The 13422-nt window shown below is 36.4% G+C and overlaps 1 protein-coding gene across 2 annotated transcripts in view; it reads left to right on the forward strand.

The window, feature by feature from the left end:
• Window positions 1-12587, forward strand: part of LOC111062623 (nuclear receptor coactivator 5) — a 35299-nt gene extending 22712 nt beyond the window's left edge. The window contains exons 9-12 of one of the 2 annotated variants that reach the window (XM_039427712.1): window positions 1684-1883; window positions 3528-3634; window positions 7288-7450; window positions 8960-11037. In XM_039427712.1, the coding sequence (XP_039283646.1) occupies window positions 1684-1883; window positions 3528-3634; window positions 7288-7450; window positions 8960-9357 (868 nt within the window). In that variant the 3' untranslated portion in view covers window positions 9358-11037. Of the gene's footprint in view, window positions 1-1683; window positions 1884-3527; window positions 3635-7287; window positions 7451-8959 lie in introns of both variants that reach the window. The other variant, XM_039427714.1, reaches the window with a different exon arrangement.
• Window positions 12588-13422: the final 835 nt, after the last annotated feature.

The following is a 13422-nucleotide window of genomic DNA, read 5'->3' on the forward strand; positions in this document are numbered from 1 at the left end:
CGAATACTCTACCTTTCGACTTACAACTGGATTTCGACCCCTCATAAGGGGGTGCCTTAGGGGGTGCCTTTATTTTTATTGACGTCATCTTACTTGTTTTAAAAAGACCTTTAAAATGATGTACCAGACAATGGGTGTTTACATTTAAAATATTCGAGTTACAACCCCCAAGTCACCCCCTTATGAGGTGTTGAAATCCAGTTGTACGTCAAAAGGTAGAGTAATCGACCAATAACTTATCCTGAAAGTTACAGTATTATATGTATGTTGGGAATATGTTGTGTGAATATTGGGAATGATTTCTGACCAGAAATTTTAATAGGGGGGCTAATAATTATTAATCCATTTTACAGACCTATGTTTTCGAAATTGTCGGCCGAGCGGCTGCCGAAGAACGGAAAGATGATCATGATTCAAGATCATGTTGTGATAATATGATTTAGCATCTTAAGTTAACAGCTGTAAGAAACAGATAAATTGTGTACTGGTATTAAAACGGTAGTTTGGATTTGAAGTGTAGTTGTTTGGTACCAGTTGTAGATAATGGTTCCTTAGAAGACCTATACAAATAATTATCACTCCCCTATCATTGAGAAACTGGAAAATATTGGAAAAAATTATTCACCTCATAAAAAAGAGTTGTTCATATTGCATTCAATAATTACTACCTTCCCTTGGGTGGTATTGTTCCGTAAAGGGCAAAGAAGGTTCATCCTTCAACTCTCCTCACTAACATACTATATTGTTCTCTAATTCCGCTTCATCAGTGGCCCCTTCTCCTCGTTGCTGGAAGGCACTTATAGCCGTTAGCGAGCACTAATTTATCTCTTACTTTGCTTCTTACATTATTTGTACAATGATAAAAATACAATATTTTTATAGAATTTAATCTGAATACTTGATCGAGTAGGCCTACTTGTAAGTGTATTATTCCAATGAATCATTTGATGGAACTCAAATTTCTTTCAAGCTGTGTACTGACGTAGCTCTGTACACACAGCTTCATAAATATTTAACGCATTGAAAGTTGAAACAGTAATTCAGTAAACAAAAACTATAAATTATTTGCATTATTATAAGGTTTCTTCTATTAGCGTTCCTACTCTTTACTACTACACTATTTTTCTCAATTTCCGCTACCCCATCAATAGTAGCTGGTATATAGCTGATAGTGCATTCAGGTAACCAGAATGGTCCACCAATATATTCCACCGGGTGGGGAATTTCAGATTCATCAACAATAGGCCACGAAGATGTCGAAATTACAATTATATCGAAATAACAATAGGCGACCGCTGAAGAGTCACTAAAATCTCTACAATTAGGCTAGGCACACACCAGTTAGTCAAGACAAGTCATGATCAGACACGTTCAGTCACAATACTTCACATAGTTGCTTATGAAGACATGTCTAATAGCAATCGGTGTGTGTTGCGTCATAAGCAGCAATGTGAAGTATTGTGTCTGATCATGTCTTGTCTTGACTAACTGGTGTGTGTCAAGCCTTATTGTTTTCGGCGGCCTCGTCTCGTTTCCAAAACCATGAAATTGTGTGTGAATCAAATCTTCAACTCACTCTAGACTGTCAATTCTGAAGTAGGGATTAGAGCAGTTTTGTGCGAATGTCTGTAGTTGTTACATGAATGAATGAATAAATAAAATGTTTTGTTTCTTTTGATTCAGGGGCTACGCAGACTACATCGAAAGACGTCTGAAAGAAATCGGATTAACGGTGGACGTGCTGTTTCCGAACGATGATGTGCCCCTGGGCCGAATATTGGCCAACATTTCGGGGCGAGGCGCACTCTACGCCATTGTGATCACACCCACCAATGAGCAGCATAGGAGTCTCACTGTCAACATACTCTACGGACAACATCAAGGTCAGGCTAATTAGACCGACAAACGTTGTGAGTGGTTTCCTCGCGTCAAAAACTTTCCAGCCTTTCTTTTAGTTTATTGATTTTGTAGTTGTATGAGAAATGAATGAATGTGTTTTAGAGCTTTGGAATATGAAGACAGTCAGTTGTTTTTGAAAGTTAACAACGCATAGTACGTATCTTCAATTTTTCTACTAGTTTATTGATTTTGTAGCTGTATAAGAAATTAATTAATGTGATTCAGAGCCTTCCAATATGAAGCCAATCGGTTGGTTTTGAAATATAACAACGCCTATAGTGAGGTCCACTTTCTAATGGCAGTGAAGAAAGACAGGAGAACAACGTTGCCGAGTTGACTCCATTTTGTCACTGAGTGTACACAGCTGTTACTCAATTCATCCCATCAAATTTGATGTAATATTAGTTTCCATTTCTTTGTTAAAATAATCAATTTTATGTCAAAACAATTAAATTCATCAATAAAATATATTTTTTCATGATTTGATTCGAAAATTTGCTTTGAGATCACATTTTTATTTTCATACAAACCTGAAATGGCGGCTAATTTAAAAAGCTGTGATACACCAATCTGAACTTCAAAACAACAGAAATGATGTTGCTCGATGGGTATTCTATTCCAATTTCTTTAAAATAGCCTAATAGAAAAAATCCTATTTATGATAAGTTAATTTCAATGGAAATTATTCTGTATTAACCTTTCAATATTATTTATACCGGTACCAGTGTAGGCCTAACTTATTCCGGTAAACTGAACCATGGATGAGTCTAGGATGGTCAAAGTTATCAACTTTTAAATGGTCATTTCAGGAATAATTTGTGTTTCTCATATGGTAATACATAAAAATTATTTATTTTATTCAAAAATGCATTTTAAATCAATTACAGTATTCGACTTCTTTAATGAAGTATTTTGTTAGAATGAAGAAAAAATGGCGGCTGAGAATTGTTTGTTTACATTTGTACAGTCACTGTCAAAAGTAAAAATTAAATATCTCTGGCAAACTGACAACATTGCAAAGCTAGAGAGATATAGCGCTATCTGGTTTGTTGCATAATAGACAAGGACAGCTACACTATTGTCAATCGTACACACCCATTATAACGTAGACCTCACTAAAGAACGTATCTTGGGGACAGTTACTTGTGGTTCTGGTGTATGTATTATCGATATTAAAAATATCGAATGTAGCACCATTATAAGATCATATCTGTGCACTGTATTTCGAATAATATCAAAATACTGTCATTCAAAAGCAAACCCCTAACATGCCCTTTTTACCTTTAAAACATTATTAAGGTTCTAGGTTCTAAAGAGCATTTGTGTGATTTGATATTTTGATGTACTATCGATGATTCCAATGTCCATAATACGTGCACCACATATGGAACTGTTTCCTGTATCTTCAGATTTTCTTTTTGTATATTGATATTGTTTTTGTATGAGAAATTAATGAATGTGTTTCAGAGCCTTGAAATATGAAGACAGTCGTATTTATATGAATACGTTTATATGAAGATAGTCGGTTGTTTTTGAAAGTTAACAACACCTAGAATGTATCTTCATTTTTTCTTCTTGTTTATTGATTTTGTGGTTATATGAGAAAAGAATAAATTGGTGTATTTCAGAGCACCGCAACATGCCCTTGGAAGACGCGGTCAGCCTAATTAGGCGGACGTTCCAGAGCTACATGCGTGGAGAACGAGAACTGCCTGGTACAATTGGCGGATACGAGGTCATTATAATCTATTTTAACATATTAAACTGAATTCTTTATTGAACGAGCGTTAGCGAGCTCTCACTTTCGACTCACTCAAGGCCAAAGTAGTTGTCCTTTTGTTTGTATGTTATACAATAACTTGAGAAAGAATTGATCAATCAGCTTCAAATTTTGATCACGTATTCATTCTTCAAACCTTTTTACAGGTAAATTATTATTATTATTTTCATTTTATTCATCACATGCCAAGTGAGTGTTTATTGCAGTCAAAGTCAGCTTTTGGCAAGACTTTGGTGCATTACTAAACTGAAATGTTCAAAAATGATCTCACAATGGATACTGTGCTGAGAACAACTGCTTTTTCCATGGCATATTCTGCACTTTTTGATATTCCATCTGACAAAGATTTGCTGACACTTTTCTAGTTACAACTCCAACCGTGGAGATAATGACAGGAACAATTATTACCTTTTCTTGCATCCAGACATCCTTGATCTCAGCAACCAAGGGAAGGTACTTGGAGACCTTTTCATTATAATACTAGTCCAAGTTGTGGCAGCATGGTATGCCAACATCTATCAGTGTTGTTTCCTTGGCTACCTTATACATAAGAATGATATCTGGTCTATTATGAGCAACTGTTCTGTCTGTCAGCACCGACCGGTCCAAGTATAACTTATGTGTCTTATTCTCCATGACTGGGGATGGCTGGTATGAGTAGTAGGGCAGCTTCTGATTAATTATTTTGTACTTCAAAACAAGGTCCTTATTATTATTATTATCACTAGCCGTCAGGCTCGCTTCGCTCGCCATATCCGTCTAGCCAGGGGGCTCCGCCCCCTGGACCCCGACTGGATCGTCCAAAAATGAGATCAGCAGGCTCGCTTCGCTCGCCTGCATTTTTCATTTGAGCATTTTTACTTTCCTTGCCCTATTACCATAGGTAAGGAAAGTATTGCTTTCCGAAAAAAATTAAGGTACCTCAATTTCTAAATTTCTATACGTTTCAAGGTCCCCTGAGTCCAAAAAAGTGGTTTTTGGGTATTGGTCTGTGTGTGTGTATGTGTGTGTGTGTGTGTGTATGTGTGTGTGTGTGTATGTGTGTATGTCTGTGAACACGATAACTCCATTCCTAATTAACCGATCGACTTGAAATTTTAAACTTAAGTCCTTATACCATGAGGACCCGACAACAAGAAATTCAATAAAATTCAATTCAAGATGGCGGAAAAAATGGCGGATAGTTACTAAAAAACCATGTTTTTCACGTTTTTCTCGAAAACGGCTCTAACGATTTTTTTCAAATCCATACCCTGTATAGTTATTTATTAGCTCTATCAACTGACATGAGTCTTTTTCCTGGGGTACTAATGGGGGGTCCACCCAATCCTTGAGAAATGGACTTTGTAACCTCCTTCTCGTGCATGAGATAGGTAGGTACACGGTTTTTACTTTTTCTTCTTCCATATACCGTGGGTACGGTAGGTAGAGCAGTTTATAAAAAGAACACAGTCATAGTCAAGATATTTCATCTGTAGAACAGCTGTTTTGACAAATTTCAAAAAAATCATCGAATTTCACAATTCACATAAAGGAAAAAGTACTCTGAAAACAATTGTATATACACATGTACAGTAGTCTGATCGTAGTTGCAAATATGTTGCCGTCAATCGTCATTATGTTATTCCCCTAAATTATTCTCGTTTGATAATGAGGCTTATAGTTCAATGAGCAAGGAAAGTTGTGTGAGTGTACCACACCAGATTTTTATCATATGTTAGGACAATTCAGTCGGGGGTCCAGACTAAACGTCTGGCCAAACGGATATGGCGAGCGAAGCGAGCCTGACGGCTAGTAATATTATATTCCCAGGATTGAAGTAGCAGTGCCCAATCAATTTTTCCGCGATAAATGCATTTCAATCTTCAACTTGGTGCCAACCTAACAAAGTCAACTCAACTTAATGCCAACCTGACAAAATTATTAATTTAGTTGCCAGTTAACAACTGTTTCGAAGAGGTACTCTATCTAGATTATAGTTCTATAGTAACATATGATATGGAAATTTCAATTATAATTAAGAGATTGGGAGAAGAAGAATATACATGCTAAAAGACGAACTTTAAACCCTTAAACACCACCCTTAGAGTTAAAATATCGCCAAAAGATTTCTTAGTGCGCCTCTAAAGGGCCAACTGAACATACCTACCAAATTTGAACGTTTTTGGTCCGGTAGATTTTTAGTTATGCGAGTGAGTGAGTGAGTGAGTGAGTGAGTGAGTGCCATTTCGCTTTTATATATATAGATTATTATTCTTCTTATTATTTTGTCTTTATTATTTTTCTTTATTATTTTGTGAAACTGTATAATTTGAGCATAGCTCCAACAGTGTATGACACGTCAATTAAATAATTAAACTACATCTAGTTTCCCCAGCCGTGAGGTCACAGCAATTAAAAAAAACATAAACGTTATCTTAATACTGAATCACTCCATCTACGCACGTTGCGCGTATCTCGTCATGGCCCAAGACGATGCCAGGGTGTGTTGCTAGATTTACAATAATTTTCACATTTATCCAGCAAAACGCCCGGATAGAGCACTGTCTTCAAAGTTCACAAACTAAATGAGTCATCTCATTCTCCCTGTAACCCATGACTGAGATTTAGATATTCTCTTCAACTAATAAAGGGCTCGAAGCTAAAAAAATTAAGGTGAGAAGAATCTCAACCAGTCACAGATTCAATGACTATGTCGATTTTGTTGGATAACAAAATTGACTCACTCCTTCGTCCTTTTTCAGATAAAAATAACATTGAAAGTGCATAAGAAAAAACTGTTTGTAATATAATATTATGATTGATGTCTTTTTATGAACTTTCATTGTAAGTAATTACACGCTCTGCACTTTTTCCCAATACTTCTGAAATTGACAGTTTGACAAGTAATAATAATAATTTCTCTGGTCGAGGGTACAACACGACCAGAGGAGTTTATTCAAAATATAGACATGATTACAAAAAGCATATAAGCTACAATTATTTACAAAGTATTAATAAAATTGGTTGGTTATTTGCTGATCTAAGAAAATGTGGCCCCCACTATATATGAATATGTGTCGGGATGCCACTTTGTGGCATTTTAATATTGTTTAAGATTTCATGCCAAAAATAAAAAAAAAATTATAAAGATACATCTTGCGAGTCATTAGAAGTTCATAAAAAACACATTTATATTATACATAAACTTTAAAAAGAAAATTGATAACCTATGATGTAGAAATTTTAGATAAATTTAACCTAGAAAACATATAAGAAACATAGAAACATATTGAAGTATTTCAAAATCATGTGCGCTACTCTGTATTATGCTAAAAACTCTTGACTCACATGGGCTACTTTTTAAAATTAATGAAAACAATATAAAATCTTGAAGTACCCTTCATTTTTTAAAAACTTCAAAATAGTTCAACGACTAGTTTCGACCCTAACTTTGGTCATTTTCAAGTTGATTTCAAATAGACCTAAGTTAGGGTCGAAACTAGTTGTTGAACTATTTTGAAGTTTTTAAAAAATAAAGGGTACTTCAAGATTTTATATTGTTTTCTGTATAGAACTATTGTTTTCTGATCAATAGAACTATTGTTATATTTTATTGTATTGTACAGGTGCACCCGGATGCGATTCAGACCCTGTTCAACCTACTGAAGGAGAACCGACAGCTGACAGTGTTGCAGTACGACAAGGTCATTCGCTACCTGCAGGATAAGCGCGAAAAGCAGCTCAAACTCGAAGTGGGCGATGATGCCTCTGATCTGCCCTCACTCAAAGGTTAGTTCGCCATGTGTTTATATGGGCGTGTGTACACCAGAGCAACTAAGTTGCTGAGCAGCAGCTGCAAACATTCAAGAAAAATCGGCACCTAGGCAGGCAATTCGTCATTTGTTTCTATGAGCGTGTGCAGATCGAAGCGACTAAGTTGCTGAGCAGCAGCTGCTATAATCCACGAGAAATCGGCACCCACGTAGGCAATTTGTTATTTGTTTCTATGGGCGTGTGCAGATCGAAGCGACTAAGTTGCTGAACAGCAGCAACAGAAATCCACGAGAAATCGGCTCTTAGGCTGGCAATAATAATATTTCATATGTTTCTATGGGTGTGTGCACACCAGAGCAACTAAGTTGCTGAGCAGCAGCTAATAAAACCCACGAGAAATCGGCACCTAGGTAGGCAATTTGTTATTATTTTGTTTCTATGGGCGTGTGCAAACTGGAGCAACTAAGTTGCTGAGCAGCAGCAGCAAAAATCCACGAGAAATTGTCTCATATGCTGGCAATAATTATGTCATATGTTTTTATGGGTGTGTCCACACTAGAGGAACTAAGTTGCTGAGCTGCAGCTGCATATTCAAGAAAAATCTACCTCCTGGCACACTAACTAGACAGGCAAAGCATGTGCTTCAGTGGTATAGTGAGGTCTACGTTATAATGCCAGTATTTGATTAACATTGGTGTTGCTTGTCTATCATTCAACAATGCAGATATCACCATCCTTTTCTAGCTCTGCAACGTTGCCAAATCGGCTTTCAACAATGTAGAAATATTATTAATTAGTAAAATATCCAATCTCAAATATGAAAATTTATTATTTAATCATTATTTAAAATTATCTTATAAAATATAATTCATAATTTTAAACAAAAATCAATATTACATCAGATATACTGGTCTTATCTTCTATAGAAGGCAGAGGCAAGGCAAATAATTGGCATCACTGTTCCCCAATTTTTCTCCACTGCCATTATAACATGGACTTTTCTATAATGACTGATTAGGATAGCAATCCAATGTTAATCAGGTGCTGATTTAATAACGTGAATATCACTATAGATCAAACATGGCTATAGTTGTTTGATATGAAACAGCTATGTGACTACAGTAAGGGCCAAGCCACATGAAGCGGTTTTCAACTAAGTCGTCAGGGCATGAAGCTCTCTGATTGGCTGATTATCAACTGATTCCTGAACGCCAACCCAATCAGCCAATCGGAAAGCTGATTGGGTTGGCGTTCAGGAATCAGTGGATAATCAGCCAATCGTAGAGCTTCCTGCCCTGTTGACTAGTCTAAAAACGCCTCATGTGGCTTGGCTCTAGTAGGTGAATTTTTTCCTAGGTATGAATTTTTCGTTGGTGTACACATTTCGAATATAAAAGTAGCTTAATTTTCAAATCAAATTAAAAATTCTTTATTGGTGCTTCAACGACAATATACAAAAAAAACTTTCAGCAAAATATAAGAAACCAATCACCAATTACTTTTATTTATTGAATTGTGTTTCAGAATCGAATTCCAACTCTAACTCAGCGTCAGCAGCTGTACCGGTTGTGAAACAACAGGAGCTCCAGTCTCGCATCATGAACATTCTGAAGAAAAAGGGGGCGGTGCCAGCCGCCGACGAAGCGCCCGCCCCCGTGCCGGCTCCCGACCAATGGCGTGGCGCGGCCTCAGAACCCCCCGCTAATAGCCACGCCTCTTCCGCCAATACCCACGTCCCCTCCGCCAATCAGCAGCAGCAGCAGCAGCCGCCGGCGCCCCTCCTTAACCCCAACGTGCAAAAGGCTATAGACAGTCTGCTCTCCAAGGGTGATCTACTGCGCAGTCTCAATCCGAAGTCTGCTCAACCTGTTCCAGCCCCTCAACCTATGTTCAGTGCGTATGCACCCAATAGGAAGTACTAGGATAACAAGGACTATAATTCTATTGTGTATGTTTGATATTATACAACTCTTGATAGTATGCGACCTAGTTTGAGTTGAGTATGCTTTTTGGTTGACATCTATGGTGAGATTCATGTAAAAAATTCGTAGGTAATATACACTTAATATTAGTCCAAATTACAATATTACTATAGTAGCACATCACTTTATCATACAGATGAATGTTACACGTTTTACTAATACAAAACTAAATTTTTCATCAAAATTTTTGAAATATTATACAGGGTGACTATAAAAGATTCATCGGAGTTGAGAATTAGTTATTTTACAATAAATGCCTTGGGTCCCTATTACTAGGGAGCCTAAGGAGACTAGGCAGCCAGGCAACCAGGTAGGTCAGTCGGGCAACAGTCGCTCCGACTTGGGTAATGATTTTCTAAAATCCGACAAATCTTTTCTACGTTTAATCCTGTAATTCCAACTTAGAAATCGAAATTATAAATTATAGGCTACTATTAATAACAATAAACAGCTTCAAAAATGGTTCATATACATAGATATACTGGCGATTCCCTAGAATGAACATACTAATATCTTTTTTGATATGACAGCTATGTTTTAACAACATTAGCTGATTAATTTTATCATTACTTTTATAATGTGAGAGCTTGGATTTCTATACAATTCAATTATTAATAGAAGTTTTAAAGCGGACAGTTAACTTTTAAATGAACTTTGTTGAAGGATTTTGAGCATTTGTAAAACAGATTTTTGCTACACTTAAAGAGCTTAAAGAGACCTGAATAGTTAAATTCGGGGTGCAAAATATTTACTCAGAACCGCAATTTGAAGTATTTCATTAAATCATTTTATCACGAACCTTTAATATTGTACTATCAGTATGATTTACTCACGATTTTTATCTACTTGATAATTGAAGTAATAATAATAAGGACCAACTTTCCTATCCAGACTAAAGAAATTCAAGTGTTTTATACACAACATTGTAATTATCTTACAAGATACAAAAGAGATCAGTCATCTATCGATATAATTATCGAAAACGTATCAATATATAAACATAATATTTTTATTGCTTAATCTATGGAAGTAATGGAAATGAATAAACTCTAATAATAACAATGACATAATAGTGTCCCCAAGAGAATGGCTCAATTTTTAAAGATTCATCTAGAAGAAAGTGTTGACTAATTCAGTAAGCGATTCGTTGATCTTGAATCATTAACCTATTATGAACTATTCAAAATTTCATCATTATTTTAGAGACAATAATCGTATTAATAAAATTATTGGAAATCATTAGTACAAGAATCAACCGAATTGAAATTGGATACTTTTTCACATTATTAATGATAATAGATAATTCGAAACTAACAGTGACTGAATAATAACTGTGTTGAATATATTATCAACAAACAAACTAACTGAAATAGAACATCTCTGCTTCATAGGAAAAATGACAATTGAATAAATTTTGAGAAACAGTTCATGGAAAGGGCGGGAGCCTTGCTTGTAGCTTCAAGGGCATTATCATTTTTCTCAAAGTTCAATAAAGGCTATATAATAGCCTTTTCAAATGCACATAAAATACTTATCTGAAATCCAGGCTATTAATTTCTTCCAATTTAGACTTGGGTCTTCAATAGTGGGTCTTTCGTTTGAGCCTCATTTTTTGTTCGATACTCTTGGCGACAAAATGAGGCATTTTTCTTTTGATAAATTCTCGACGACACTTCAAGCTGTACGTGCGGTGCAAAAGTTGCGCAGCGATTTGCGGCGAGATTCGCTCTTCTTCAAGTCGAGATCCTCGTCTTTCTCGGCCTCTTCGATCTCGTGGTCGTCGCATGTGAAGTCAGAGTCCTCATCGTCGGACGGCGAGTCGTCATCATTGTCGCTGGCGAATAGAGTTCCCAGCAAGTCCAATGACTTCTATGTGCGCTTCGGCAATTTCCATTCTCCCGCATCCTTGTTCGCGTCTTCTTCAGTAATCTCATCGCTTGCGCATTTGTCATGGGTCTTGTGCTCCTTGAGAGCATGGGAAGTCTGTACGTGTTTACGGCCGCTCTCTCTGTCCTGCATTACTTTACGACAAAGGAGACACGTGTACGAGGCATTCTCGGTTGACACATTCTCGTTACTGCGAGGACGGCCTCTGCCGCGCCTTGTCACTCTGCCAGTCAAGCTATTACGGCGCAGACGCAAGCATTGCTGCGTTGGGCATGCGCCGCCACACAGCTCGCAAGTGGCAAGTGTTATAAAGTGGAAATTAATGAGGTCACTTCTGTCTCCATCATCTTCTATGTTTGTTTAGTTTCTTTTTCGCCAAAAAACACTACAAAATCAAGTAGGCTGAAGTTAGTGGAAATGGTAGGAACGCAATGTTGCCACTTCTCTGTCTCCGCCGTCTTCTATGTTTAGTTCAGTTTTATTTTCGTCAAAAAATACTACAAAATTAAGCAATGCTTGGTAGTTAGTATTTGGAACATCAGCATATATCGGAAGATAATAATATCGAGTGACCTGGCTGGCTCAGGTCTGTTGTCAGAGTTTTCAGGTCGCAACTGATCAATTTCAGGGCCTCTGACATGACCTAACGACTGATTTTTAAGCAATCGGGACCGACGACTTAACGTGTCCATCCGAAACACGGGAGTGGCCCGAGATAAATATGTTGCCCGGGCCGGGATTTGAACCCTTTTTCTTTTTTATCGGAAGATAAGCTTGGAGTCAAGCCACATGAGGTGTTTTTCAGACTAGTCGGCAGGGCAGGAAGCTCTCCAATTGGCTGATCACCGAGCGTCAACCCAATCAAATATCTTCCGGATTGTTTTTGTATTTCTCCATAGTGTACAAACGATTTTGCGATGGTCCTCAGGTAGAAAAGGATAGATCTATTTGCTTTGTGTAATGGCAGACAAGGATAGGGAATCGATGCTAATCAGGTACTGAATTTTTTTTTCACTTTTTGTGTAGTTGAGAAGTTGATATTGTGGTAATTATTCATATTGAAAAAAAGGTACTGAATTTATAACATGGATCTCACTATAGAATATTGAAACTGTCTATTCAGCAAAAGTCACAAACTGTAATTTTGGCTACAGTTTAGTATTGGATGTGATGAATAATTTAAAGAGATGGTAAGTTCACCATCTGTACACTTTAATCTAGTTTGGCCCTATTGCACAAAAGCCTGTTAATTTTTAATGATGATTAAATGCCACAAGAACTGTTCAGAGAAGGTTTCTTTGAAAAAAGGTTTGGGCCCGATTGCACAAAAGCCTGTTAAATGTTAATCATGATTAAATGCCACGAGAACTGATTAGAGAAGGTTTCTCTGAATGGTTCCCCTTGCATATTACGATAAGAATTCAACAGGCTTTTGTGCAACAGAGCAAGATGGTAATTTTTGCCATCTTACACTTGATAATGTACTGTTTGATAGTATGCATCTTAATCCGAATTGAAAGTTTTGCTCTAATATTGAAACAGACAATTCAGTAAATAATATACAGTGGTAAGTCACGTTTGAGAATGAAGCAAGAATTTTGAACGATGGTAGTGCTAACTGTTGGGACTCTGTGGTACGGTACACTAAAACAAAATTTCTATCTAATTTAAGAGTTTAATAGATTTGTCAAATCGCTTCAAATTGTGTTCAACATTAAATTACTTGGAATTAAAGAATTCAAAGGACATTAAAGTTTTGTCAAATTGAAGATATCATGAAGATTATCAACGTAATTTTGACAAAATAATAAATAATTATGCTTATTTTCATGTTTCGTGGACTTGAAATTCCATTTTACAACACAAAATTTTCCCCTAGTGCAAAGCACGGGTTCCTGCTAGCAATAATATATAAATATATGTAATATTTAAAATTATAATAGATTTGTCTCTTGTCTGTATATTGCTACTTGTAATATGAATAGATATAATAAACTCAGTAACCATTTTTTGAATAATTTTATCACAACTCAAGTGAGTAATGTAAGTAATTATTTACTTCATATCACTTGAAAATGGCATGAATGTTGGTTGGAACATGTTGTGATGAAATAATTC

Source organism: Nilaparvata lugens, chromosome 5 (genome assembly GCF_014356525.2).
Source record: "Nilaparvata lugens isolate BPH chromosome 5, ASM1435652v1, whole genome shotgun sequence".
NCBI lineage: Eukaryota > Metazoa > Arthropoda > Insecta > Hemiptera > Delphacidae > Nilaparvata > Nilaparvata lugens.